This window comes from Nicotiana attenuata, unplaced genomic scaffold, assembly GCF_001879085.1.
Source record: "Nicotiana attenuata strain UT unplaced genomic scaffold, NIATTr2, whole genome shotgun sequence".
Classification (NCBI taxonomy): domain Eukaryota; kingdom Viridiplantae; phylum Streptophyta; class Magnoliopsida; order Solanales; family Solanaceae; genus Nicotiana; species Nicotiana attenuata.
Window position 1 is genome coordinate 308295 of NW_017670322.1, and position 13077 is coordinate 321371.

Consider the following 13077-nt stretch of genomic DNA (forward strand, 5'->3'; position numbering starts at 1 on the left):
ATCCTGTCCTTTTCTTAATCTGCACCTGTTAGCCCCCAATAGGGTATAACTGAGATGGGTGTGGCCAATTATACATACCTCTATTACTGTTCAGGTTAACTCACAATGCTTATATTTTTCTGCCGGAACTGTAATACTGATAATCCTCATTAACTGGGTGCCTCGTACCCTTCTTCACCTTGCTTCTTTTACTTGCAGAAGCTTGTGTCTCCCTTCTTATTCCTTTTTACCGTAAGAGTGGATAGGCATTCTTACCTTAGGGATCCTTATCAAAAAGCTTACACATCTTAGTATACACATGATCTGCTGAATACCTCTTATTTATCCATCATAAGCATGATGCAAAAATCGAGTTCCTCTGACTCAACTCTTTCACAGTTATATCTCTTACCAACCATCTTTTTGGATGTAGGTATCATCGTGCTATAAGTAAGATAGAATTTAGGAAATTGAGTTCTTACAACTGAGCTCTACCACACGATCTAGAGTAGGAAGAAAGAGTGACAGTCCTAAATGCCTCGTAGCCTCCTGCTTATAAGTGTGGTGCACGACGCACCCATAAACAAGAATCTACTAGACACGGCTTGTCGACTACCTAAGACATAACTGCTCTGATACCACTTTTTTCACGACCCAAACCTATGGGCCCCAACGGGAACCCGGTACCTTACTCAACCGAGTACCTACGTAACGTATTTTGAAGAAGCGATAACGTTCTCATCCATGCTTCATGTAGTCACCAACCTTGATTTTGTGCTCTTAAGAGATTTTTTATATAATTGGGTGTGGGCCCCACTTTCCTAATGACTAAGCCAAATATTCTTCTAATTGTGACACTAAAAATCATGACTTAAGAGTCACTTGGCTATCTTTGAAATGCTGCCACGTTTTTTTTGGCTCATCCTTATCCAACAATTAACCACTTAATTATTTATCCACAACTCCAATAATTAACCAATTACCCATATAATTAAGAATTATCCCGCTTTACTTAAAATACTACTCACTTTTAATATACTCTATACACCTTACTATTATGTGCATGTGGTACCTTGTATGGTACTAGTCCATAAATACCAGGCATTATAGCTCGGACCGTAATTTATCCCAATATGTCAAACTTTGAGGAAATTCATTTTCTTCGATTTGCTTAACCTCTCACTTTCACGAATTTACTTATCACTTGTTTGAAATAACATAATACTTATAACCTCAAAAATAATCTCATTCCCGAGCTTACGTCGATTAACTTACAACGAAACTTTAGCGTTCGAAAATGTGGGATACAACATCTCATTTTTGATCTTCCATTAATTTATTTATGGCGCACTTTCACGTACGAAAACATGGGGTGTAACAGAGATAATCCAAAGGATGATGGTTTCAAACGGTTTCGAAGAGGAAGGTTGCCAAAGTGAGATTTCACAACATACAAATGGAAATGCCCAACAAGCCCGATAGGCACAGCCATGAAGAGCAGAGATTGAATGAAACTCAACTCCAGAACCATCAAGCAGCAAACCAAGATCAGAGAGCTAAGGCAAGAACTGGCATTGTTATCAATGAACCAACCGAGGTGCAGAAGATCCCCATGATGGAAGAGGTGCCAGGTAAAGGTAAAAAGAAGCTGGATGATAAAACCACTCGCAACAACAACCAGAAGATTGGACAAAACATCAACAAGAAGAAGAGGTTCAGAGTTAGAAAAAAGAACCAAAACAGCAATAGCAATGAAGTCCAATTCCAAAACACTATTCTGGAAAAGGGTCAACCAAGCAACAAAGGAGCAGATACAAAACACAAATCCTCAGAGCAAAAGGCTAGCAACAAGGAAGATACCATTACTCCCCTTGATAATGATCAAAACAGTAGACACTCTTTCCAGAGGAATTTTACCAATGATAAGGACACAACCAAATACACAGATGAAGAAGCCAACAGTAGAAAGGGCACAGAATCCAACAATAACAAGAATAATCAACTAATTGATCCAGGAAATGTACATAACACTTATCTTAAGCTTATCAGTGGTACCAGCTTGGAAGAGGATCAAGAGAGGGAAGATATGTACATTGCCAACAATATTCACATGGCAGAATCATCTTTCGAGGATGATGCGGAAGAGGATAGCACAGAAGATGGTAGCTATGAGGATGAAATGAGCACCAAAGAATCTGATGAGTTCGAAAGTGTTGATAGTGAAAGCTTTCAGAATGAGGAACAACCTATAAACCACATTATTGATGAACATGCTGCCCAACTAATTGAAACCTTCAACTCTAATGCTCTAGTTGAGGTAAATGTAAGCTCGGAAATAGATAAAATTGTGGAAAGAACTCATTTATCTCCTAGAGGTAGAGGAAGAGGCAGAAGTAATGCTAACAAGGGCAGACACAACTCAAGAGGAAGAGGTGGAAGACTCACTTATCAACAAGTTGTTATTATACCACAGGAGAAAAACCTCTCCAATTGATTTATGATGTTTAAGTCTTTATATTGGAATATTAGAAGTATCAGTTCTAGTGGTGCTTTTGATAGACTTAAGCAAATTATCTGACTTTAATATCTTCCTTTTATTGCTATTAGTGAACCTTTTCACAAAGCAGACCAACTGAATAAGTTCAGGGCTATGTTGGGCTATGGTAATGCTTATGCCAATATCAATAGCCAAATCTAGATCTTCTAGAATAATGGGTTGAATTGTAATGTGGTGCAGGAATCTGATCAGCAGTTTACTTGTAGCATTGATTGGATGGGAACAAACATCCTGGTTACTTCAATTTATGCAAAGTGTGAGGCTGGTTTGAGAGAACAACTATGGAGTAACCTAAGGGATGTCTCTCAAAATTACAAGTTGCCTTGGTATATTGCAGGTGACTTTAATTGTATTATTGATCCAAGTGAAAAATAGGGCGGTAACCTTCATGTAATGTCCAAAAGCATGCCTACGAAACACTTTATCATGGATTGTGATCTTATTGACCAGGGCTTCTCAGGTTCACAATTTACATGGTGCAATGGGTGGGCTCTTAACAAGAGAGTCTGGAAAAGGCTTGATAGGGTGCTGGTGAACCAAGACTGGATGAACAATTATGATTCTACTAGTTCAATCACTTGATCAGATCATTACATACAACAATGATTACAATAGATCCGAGCTTAACCGTACTAATGCTCTCCTTATCAGGGCCTATAAAACTAAAGAGCCTATATGGAAGCAAAAATCTGGGATCAAATGGTTTGTGGATGGGAAAGTTAATTCTAAATTCTTTCACTCCATTGTCAAGGGTAGGAGGAAGAGGTTATCTATCAAGAAGATCAGACTTAATGATGGCAATTGGATTGAAGGAGATGAACATATTGCCAATGAAGCTATATCCTTTTTTTCAGAACTAATTTACTAGAGAATATACTGACTCCAATTTCTCTATCCTTAATTGTATTCCTAAAGTAATCAATGAAATGGAAAATGCATATCTCACAGCTAATCCTACTATGGAGGAATTAAAAGCCGTTGTATTCTCTTTGAGCCCATACAGTGCCCTCGGACCAGATAAGCTTTCTGGGAAATTTTATCATTCCTATTGGGATATTATTGAGGAGGACCTATTACTAATGGTTATTGACTTCTTTGCAGGTAACCAAATTCCAAAGGCCATTACCCATACCTGCCTGATCCTCATTCCTAAAGTGGATAACCCTCAAGCTTTCAATGAATTAAGGCATATTAGCCTTAACAACTTCTCCTGTAAGATTATCTCTAGCCTAGTTTACCAAAGACTAAGCCTCCTCATGAACAAGCTGATCTCTCCTTATCAAACAGGTTTTATCAAGGGGAGATCCAAAACTGAAAGTATCATGATGACTCAGGATATGGTCCATAATATTACAAAGCCCTCCATCCATGGGAATGTGGTTTTAAAAGTCGACATGACTAAAGCATATGACAGAGTCTCATGGGAATACTTGTGTAATATTATGAGGCATTTTGGGTTCAACAAAACTTGGATTGATATTATCTAGAGGTTTATTTCTAGTGTCTGGTATTCTGTAAATATCAGTGAAAGTAGACATGGACTTTTCAATTCTACTAGGTGTTTAAGACAAAAGGATCCTCTATCTCCCTCTCTCTTTCTTATTGGGGCTAAACTTTTATCAATATTAATGGAATCCTTAAACAATCACGATTTTATCCCATTCTCGATAGATAATTGTAGTCCTATTATATCTCACCTATGTTATGCTGATGATACAATTTTGTTTTCCTCAGCTGAACCGGAATCCTTGAAGATGATGATGAACAAGATGGAGACTTATGAAAAGATCTCCGGGCAATTAGTAAATAAATCTAAATCTGGTTTCTATGTCAACTTCAAAGATGATGATCCAAGAATCAACCAAATCATGCAGATCACTAGTTACAATCACTGCCAGTTTCCAATGCAATATCTAGGATGTCCTATATACATAGGAAGAAAAAAAGTTGTTTACTTCAACAACATGGTGGCTAACATAGCAAAAAGACTCCAAGGCTAGCAAGGTAAATTTCTATCATACGGTGGCAAAGTTGTTCTTATTAAATCTGTTTTGCAGGCTATCCCACTCCATATTCTATCAGCAGTTCACCCTCCTAAGACGACATTCTACTAGATTGAGAAAACCATCTCTAACTTCTTCTGGGGTATGGATGGTAACAAAAATAAGAAGCGCTGGATTGCTTGGAAAGACATGAGTTTTCCAATCGAGGAAGGGAGAGTTGGCTTCAGATCTTTTACAGACAAATGTGATGCGTTCTCTGCTAAGATATGGTGGAAATTCAGAACTAAAAAATCTCTTCTTAAAGACTTTCTCGAAGCTAAGTATTGTAAAAGGTTTCATCCTGTTGCAAGAACGAAAGCTCCCGGCCAATCCCATACTTGGAGAAGAATGATGGACATCAAAGACAAGGTGGAACCTTATATTTCATGGAGGCTTGGAATGGGGAAATATCATTATGGTGGGACTCTTGGACCGACTTTGGACCTCTAGCTCATCTGGTTCAAAATAGCAGGACTCCTAAAAGAATTATGGTAAAGGAGTTCTACCTTCATGATGCTTGGAAGCAGAGTAAATTGATGAGAATTCTCCCTTTGCACGTGGTCAATTCTATCAAGGCCATCCTCTTCAACAACGATAGAGAAGACAGACCCATTTGGACCCCGGATCCTTCAGGGGATTTTACTTGTAAATCCGCATGGCGCACAGTGAGATCTAAGAAAGGAACTACTCTTACAGGTATGACTATTTGGTATAAAAAGCTTCCTTTTAAAGTCTCCGTTTTTATGTCGAGAGTCTTATTGGATCAGGTGGCAACTGACGTTGCTATTAAAAGATTTGGGGTGAATATTGCCTCCATACGTAACTGTTGCTTCACTAACCATTATGAGGAATCCACTGACCACCTGCTCAATGAGAGTCATATTGCCAACTTAGTATGGTCCTTCTTCTGTAACTCTTGTGGTATCAGATTGGTCCAAGGCCAGGTAAGACAGAGAGTTATGAGGTGGTGGTTGACTAAGCCCAAAAATGAAGTCCATAAGGCAGTGCTTCAATGCCTACCTTCAATCATATGCTAGCAAATTTGGAAGAACAGATGCTCAGCTAGGTTTGACGAAAAGCACATGTCTCATCGCTTCATTATCCAGCAAGTGATCAAGATGATAAATATGTTTATCCATACGAGTTTCCAAGATTTGCACCTGCCCAACATGTGGCATGATACTTACAGTAAAATTGAGAAGCTCTCTCTTGCTATTCATTGTCAAATCTTTTATTGGCATAAACCTCCAACAGGCTGGGTTAAACTCAATATTGATGGTTGCAGCAAAGGTAATCCAGGTTCGGCAGGTGGTGGTGGTCTTATCAGAGATCACAATGGTGTGTTGATTGGTGCTTTTGCAGAATTCTACGGAGATTGTAGTTGCAATATTGCGGAAGCTAAAGCTATGAGGCGAGGCATCAAAATGTATATTACAAATGGCCTCACAAATGTTATAGTCGAATATGACTCGGCGATTATTCTTAACTTGATCAAAAGAACCAGGAAACCACCCTGGAGATTCAATAATAATATTGAGCAGATTCAAACCATGACCAAGCATCGTAACTTTGTCTTTTGTCACACCTTGAGAGAAGGAAACAACTCTGCTGACAAGCTTGCTAACTTGGGTGAAGAATCCAAAATTGTTTCTATCTTCAATGAGGTTGTCTCATTACCATTGAATGTTAGAGCTTCAATGAAGTTAGAAGTTGATGGGATCCCTAACTTCAGATTCAGACAGAAGAAAAACAAGTTCGTTATCAATGACAGCACCTACCAATAAGTTCCTCTCTAGCACCTTTCTGTACATAGTATCCATGGGTGCTGCTACAAACTCCCGGAGGAAGCACAACCTTCTTCTTACCCATGCTAAATTATTTTGTTCAATCATGTACCATAGGTTGAGTCCAATTACCTATCACACTATCCTCGAGGCCAAGGCCTATGTCCTCCTCTGTGTAATTATGGTTTTTGATATATATATATATATATATATATATATATATATATATATATATATATATATATATATATATATATATATATATATTCATGCCTCAACTACTGCATCATGATGATGGAATTATTAAAAAAAAAAAAACTAAAAGTTATTACAGTCAGACCTCTCTATAATAGTATCCTTATAAAAACCATTCACTATAAAAGTTAAGTTTTGTCGGAACCGATTTTAACATCATGTTATAATATATGTTCTTTATAACAACATTTTACTATAGCAGCCAAAAAATATCGAAACAAACAAGGATGTTATAGAGAGTTTTGACTGTACTCTTTTTGCAGTATCTAATTCTACCTACTTTTGTATTTTCATGAAAAGACTTGATAGTAATCTCCTTCCTCAGAAAGGTAAAGAAAGTATCATATTAAGCACATAAATCCAACTGGATTCTGCACCTATTTCATTTCCACGCTGTTCAAAGCTAAGGATGGCTACGCTGTTCAAAGCTAAGGATGGCTTAGTGGTAAAAGCATAGGAGTCTCCAGTTGTGGCAAAATGAATAAAAAAATAATTATTAATCCGTATTACCCACTAAAAAATAAATTGAATAATAAATTTTTCAAAAATGAATGAAATATGAATAAAATCTATATTATTCACTTAAAAAAAAATAACCAATAGATAACTAATAGGTTTAACTTTACATCTATAAAGACTCAAACTGAGGTTTCTCAAGTCAGCGAGACTAGAAATTCCCCCAAAGTGATCATATTCAAGAAGTCATGAATAATATTAATCCACTGGTTAACCCATTTTCTATAGGTATTAAATGAGTTGGATCGTATAATTTAACCGTTCTTACATTATCCGTTTTGACTCATCCATATCTGACCCGACCTACACGTTTGCCACCCCTAGTATGAGCTCATCTACTCCAATCATAGTAAGCAAGATCATCAACAGTCGTGCTGGTGGACCGTAACAAGTTGCAGAATGAATTACTCAACCAGCGGATGATGCACCAAAAGATTGCTACCGGCAAAAGACAAACAATTAAGGCAGAACAACCAAAAGATTGCAATCGGAGGAACAACCAATATTGAAGATTTGGCATTCAAAAGTTAATCCAAACAAAACTTCTAGTGCGGAAAAGATCTCTACTAAAATAATAGTAACAAGTAACACTAACTAATAAGAACTCTCACGTACTCTAAGCCCACCATGAGATATCCCTATGAGAAGACAACTGAATTGCCCCAAAATCAAAGTCAAAATCAACAGTAAATTATGGCTCAACACCGAAATAAAAATACATAGACCACAATCCCAAAATGAGATTTTTTGTTTGCATAAGACTTATTTCTTCTTAGCATCACCAGCCTTGGTCTGCATCAAAGAAATAGCAACAAATCAATTTGGTGAAAAACACAACGACATAGAAAAGAGAACAAAGAACTCTAAAACAGTAGTGATGACACACCTTCTTTACCCCGCGGACCTTCTTGGCCCTGTTCTTCCTTTCCTTCATTTGTTTCCTAGACTTCTCAACCTTAGTGTCAAGCCCATTCTGCCATACAAAAGCATTGAATTAAGGATGAGAACCCAAGTAGAAAAGGTGAGCAAGGACATCCACTAACAGGCAAGAGCAAAAAATTCTGCATTTCAACAATGCAATATAATTGCACGTCAGCAGACTGTAAAATTCACATTCCACTTTTATTAGGGGGAAAAGGGCAAAGCACTAGGGGTTAAGGGATCACGATAGAACTGGATAAACACAATAAGCCATCCAAGCATTAAAAAACTGTAGTAACCAAGTCTGCTATCTTCCTATTCAATTTTCTACAAGCTGGTCACAACTTTTATGTAGTTCTCTTCAAATCATTTGTCAATATTAACTCGCAGTAAAAAAATCTTATTTGGTTTCACTAAATGAAGGATTTCAACAATATTTATTTCGCATGGATCCAACTCTACTACTTGAACTTTAAACCAGATACAGTAAATCACAATTATATAATTGAACACAGCAAAATAACAGTGAGATTTGATAGCAATAAATTTAGAAAGGTCTATTTTCCTACTTTGACAGGCAGAACCTGAAAGCTTCGGCGTACCCTAAGAATATAATGTATGGACAGCTCTAAAATGAATTTAAGTAAACTGTAAATGAAACCAGTCACCATGTGAAAACAGAAGTTAAAATGGTCATAGTACATGGGCAAGCTCAGTAGGCATCCTTAGATGTACGCAGTCATAATTCTGTTCTGTTTCTTAAACTGGTCAAAGAGTTTATCCACTAGAGGAAAAAACACAAGAAAGAGCAAAAAAGAATATTTTCATGTTAGGAATTTATCATCAACATTAAAACATACACAAAAAACATAATGAGCAAAGAAAATCTCAAGCACCCAAAATGTAAAAGAATAACTTACCCTGATGAGTCTATACTTGGGCTCGTACTTCTTGGCATTTTCAACAGAATCATAAATCAAACCAAATCCTGTTGATTTCCCACCCCCGAAATGTGTACGGAACTTGAAAACAAAAATAGCATTTGGGTCTTTCACCTCATACATCCTAGCCAACTTCTCCTTCAGCTCAGCCTTCACATAAGCAATAGGCATTAATCAGCCGCATCCCAAAAAGTCCTCTCAAACCATGAACTATAAAACCACACAAGAAGCATCAACAAAATCAAATACTTACCTTTGAGACATTGGCTCTTCCAGGATGAAGTACATCAATAATCTACAAAAGTAGAAATATTTTTTATCACTTTAAATCCAGAGAAAGCAGCAATACTAAGCACTACGACATTGTCTCAATCCAAAACTAGCTGGTTCGGCTATAAACCCTCACTATCCGTTCCTCTACAGTTGACCCCTTCCATTCAGGGGCATATGTAGTATATACGTGAAGGGACCCATAACTTTCAACCCGTAGCATAAATATATGTGAAAAATCTACTAAAATTGCAACAAATAGTAGACTTGAACCCATATCTTTAAAAATATAATAATTTCACTATAAGTCTTAACGGCTGAACCCATAGAGTTTAAATCCTCAATCCACCTCTGCATCCATTCTACTCCCTCCTCCCAGTTTATGCAATGGTGTTCCCTTTTTTCTCTGTCGTCCAAAAAATGACGCCTTATTTAGAAATGATTTTAACTTTAAACATTTCATTTTTACCATTGATAAGATTTTATAACCACACAAGTATCTATAGTTTTGCTTGTTTTAGACTACGAGTTTCAAAAGTGTTTCTTTCTTAAACTCTGAGCTCAGTCAACATCATCACATGACTTTGGACGGAGGGAGTAATAAATCAACAAGTTACTCTATATTTATTTACTGGCATACAAGTCACGACCCAACGCAAGCATATCACATGACTAAGCCCTATTTCCCACTAGTTGGTATAGCCTGTATGGATATACTATTCTAACATTTGATGATTAACTCATTGATTCCAACAGACAACAAATGCAAGATTATATTTTTACCGGATTTATACCTAATATCAGATCTTAAATTATTCAGATTAAGCAACGAGAAATTAATAGATAAGCGGGAAAAAATATTGGAAAGGCTTACGAATTGCTTCCTGGCGAGAAGCCTGTTGGTCATGAACTTGCGGGTACGAATAGTGACTGCCTTGTCCGCCATGGTTAGCTAGCTCTGTCTCTTAGGGCAAAGAGTGAGGCAGTAGCGATGTACGCAGTGAGAGAGAAAGGAGAAGATATCTAAAACCCTAGATTTTATATATATGATAGTATTGCCCTAACTTGGTTCTTGGGCCCGATAGTCCGGGTCGGTTCTTTTGGGTTTCAAATGCCCTAATTTGTGTCTTTTGGGATCTTTACACAAATAGCCGGCGGATGCATTATTTAGCTTTTTTAGCTGATATATATAAATAATACATGATTATACATGTATTATATATAAAAAATTTAATTTAAGTGGTTGGATAAATGACTATTTAAGTTAATTTTTCTTTTAAAAAATTAATTTTTTACTTCTTTTCGACGGATATTTATAGTTTTGCACCAATAGTTTCTGATAGTTCGATGATAAAAATATAGTTTTTGCAGAAATTATAACTTATCTTTGTAAGTAGTCCTAATTTTATCCATCAAATATAACTATGAGCATTTTACTTTCTTTAGATTCGTGGCGTCCTATTTGATCACCCCCATTTAACCTATATCCACTTTTTAAAAATATTTTAACCGGTACCTACTTTTTAAACAACTTAAGTCATCTTTCTCCTCCTCATCCTCCTCCTTCATTTTCTTCTTCTCCTTCTTCTTCTTCTTCTTCTTCTTCGGGTGACAATGATTTTGTATGGTGGTTGTGAATATATTTCAATGTAGTTTATGATGATTTACAATGGTAAGCTGTTATGACCTTTTATTTTTTACTATTGCTTAGGGTTTCTTTTTTTTTCTTAATTGTAAAATGGGTTCATTAGATTTATTGTTGTTTTGACAAATTGATGATTGGGGTTCGTTCCTGATGATATTTGGAGGCTATGTTTCAAATTTGAGCTTATTTGGAGTAGATTTAGGTATTAAATCGTATATTGGATTGTTATAATTCGAAGAACAAATTTTCATTTCTAGCCAATTTTCACTTCAGACTTATTGGCCTTAAGTGAATGAAAACGTTTGTTGCACTTCAGACTTTTTTGCCTTAATGCATCTGAAGTGCAATTTTTCACTTCAAACTTATTGGCCTTAAGGCCATCTCCAATGCTAGCACTATTTTTTTGCACCAAATTTCACACTAAAATGGTGTAACACCAAATTTACTCCAACCATTACACCATTTTTTACACCAAATCTTCTCTCTCTTCTATATTATATTATTATCTTCTATTTACTTTCATTTTTTATTTCCTTCAAACTAATACTATCTTTTTTCTTTTTTCCATATTCATTATATATAATTCACATTCACCATTTATATAATCATTTATTACAAAATTATTTTAAAGGATAAATCAACTAAAAGTGAAATCATTGATAAAAGATAATTAAATAAATATTACATCATAGTCAAATTTAATGTAAGTACCACTTAAATATTCAACTTTCGCTTCTATTCTCCCATAAATGCTCGATTAATGCATTACGAAGTGCGAAATGCGCATCTTTATCCTTAATTTTTTTGTGTCGAGCTAAGAATTGTTCAAATCGGAGATCTTCATCTACTGCCACTTCTACCGTAGGAGCTGGACATTCATGTGAATTTTATTGACGAACTTGAATTCCATTGACGATCCAAATCTTCGTGAATTTTTGCGACAAGAACAAAAACGAATAATCGATAAAAGAAGTCAACAATTTCAACAACCACAAGCACAACAATCTTCTACCCTGTTCTCTCAATATTTTGGTAATTTTGGTGCACCTGGAAATGACATAGGGGATTACTAAACCTATGCTTTATGTTTTTTAATGTAATTTCAATTTTAATGTATCCTCCTTTGATGTACTTTAATTATAATGTATTTTTATTTTATGTATTGTTAATTTTCTTTTTTAAATTTTAGTTTTCACTTTTCAATTTTAGCAACATTAGATATCTTACATTTGCATTTTTTATTTTTAAATAATGGTTATATTTCTTTTTATACAATTATAATAATAATAATAAAATTAACTTATAATTTTATTTAAATATAATATATAAACAAAAATTAATATATCAAAAAAATAGGATATAAAATTAAAATTATAAAGATCTTAATATAAAAATTAATTATATACACAATATATGATAAACTAAAAGTCCAAAAAAAATAAAAGAAGAATAAAATAATAAATAAATCAAAATTTAGGTGTGAATGTGCAACACTATTCAATGTCCTATAATGGTGCAAGATTTGGTGTTCTATTGGAGCAAAAAAAACACCAAAAAATGGTAGCACCCTTGGGAGATGCGCTTAGGGCACACTTCTTTCCAAGAGGATTTACCAATGATAAGGAACACAAACAAATACACAGAGAAGAAGCCAACAGTAGAAAAAGGCTACAGAATCCAACAATAACAAAAATAATCAACTAATTGATCCAGGAAATGTACATAACACTATTCTTAAGCGCTTATAGTGGCGGTACCAAGCTTGGGAAAAGAGGATCAAGAGAGGGAAGATATGTACATTGCCAACACAATATTCACAATGTGCAGAATCATCTTTCGAGGATGATGCGTAAGAGGATAGCACAGAAAGATGAGAAGCTATGAGGATGAATGAGCACCAAAAGAATCTGATGAGTTTCGAAAGTGTTTGATAGTGAAAGCTTTCAGAATGAGGAACAACCTATAAACCAACATTATTGGATGAACATGCTGCCCAACTAATTTGAAACCTTCATACTCTAATGCTCTAAGTTGAGGTAAATGTAAGCTCGGAAATAGAATAAATTGTGGAAAGAACTCATTTATCTCCTAGAGGTAGAGAAGAGGCAGAAGTAATGCTAAACCAAGGGGCAGACACCAACTCAAGAGGAAGAGGTGGAAGGGACTC

At 35.6% G+C, this 13077-nt stretch overlaps 2 protein-coding genes across 2 annotated transcripts; one reads left to right on the forward strand and one right to left on the reverse strand.

Moving 5' to 3' along the window:
* The first annotated feature begins 5066 nt into the window (after positions 1–5066).
* LOC109237833 lies at positions 5067–6362 on the forward strand. Its single transcript, XM_019404223.1, has 3 exons — positions 5067–5397; positions 5507–5522; positions 5633–6362. The coding sequence occupies exons 1-3, from the start codon at positions 5067–5069 to the stop codon at positions 6360–6362; spliced, it is 1077 nt and encodes a 358-aa protein (XP_019259768.1).
* Positions 6363–7620: 1258 nt separating this feature from the next.
* On the reverse strand, positions 7621–10286 carry LOC109237853 (40S ribosomal protein S24-1). The gene is made up of 5 exons (XM_019404244.1): positions 10140–10286; positions 9249–9290; positions 8975–9145; positions 8020–8106; positions 7621–7925 (listed from the first exon to the last, which is right to left on the reverse strand). The coding sequence occupies exons 1-5, from the start codon at positions 10209–10211 to the stop codon at positions 7896–7898; spliced, it is 402 nt and encodes a 133-aa protein (XP_019259789.1). The 5' UTR covers positions 10212–10286; the 3' UTR covers positions 7621–7895.
* Positions 10287–13077: the final 2791 nt, after the last annotated feature.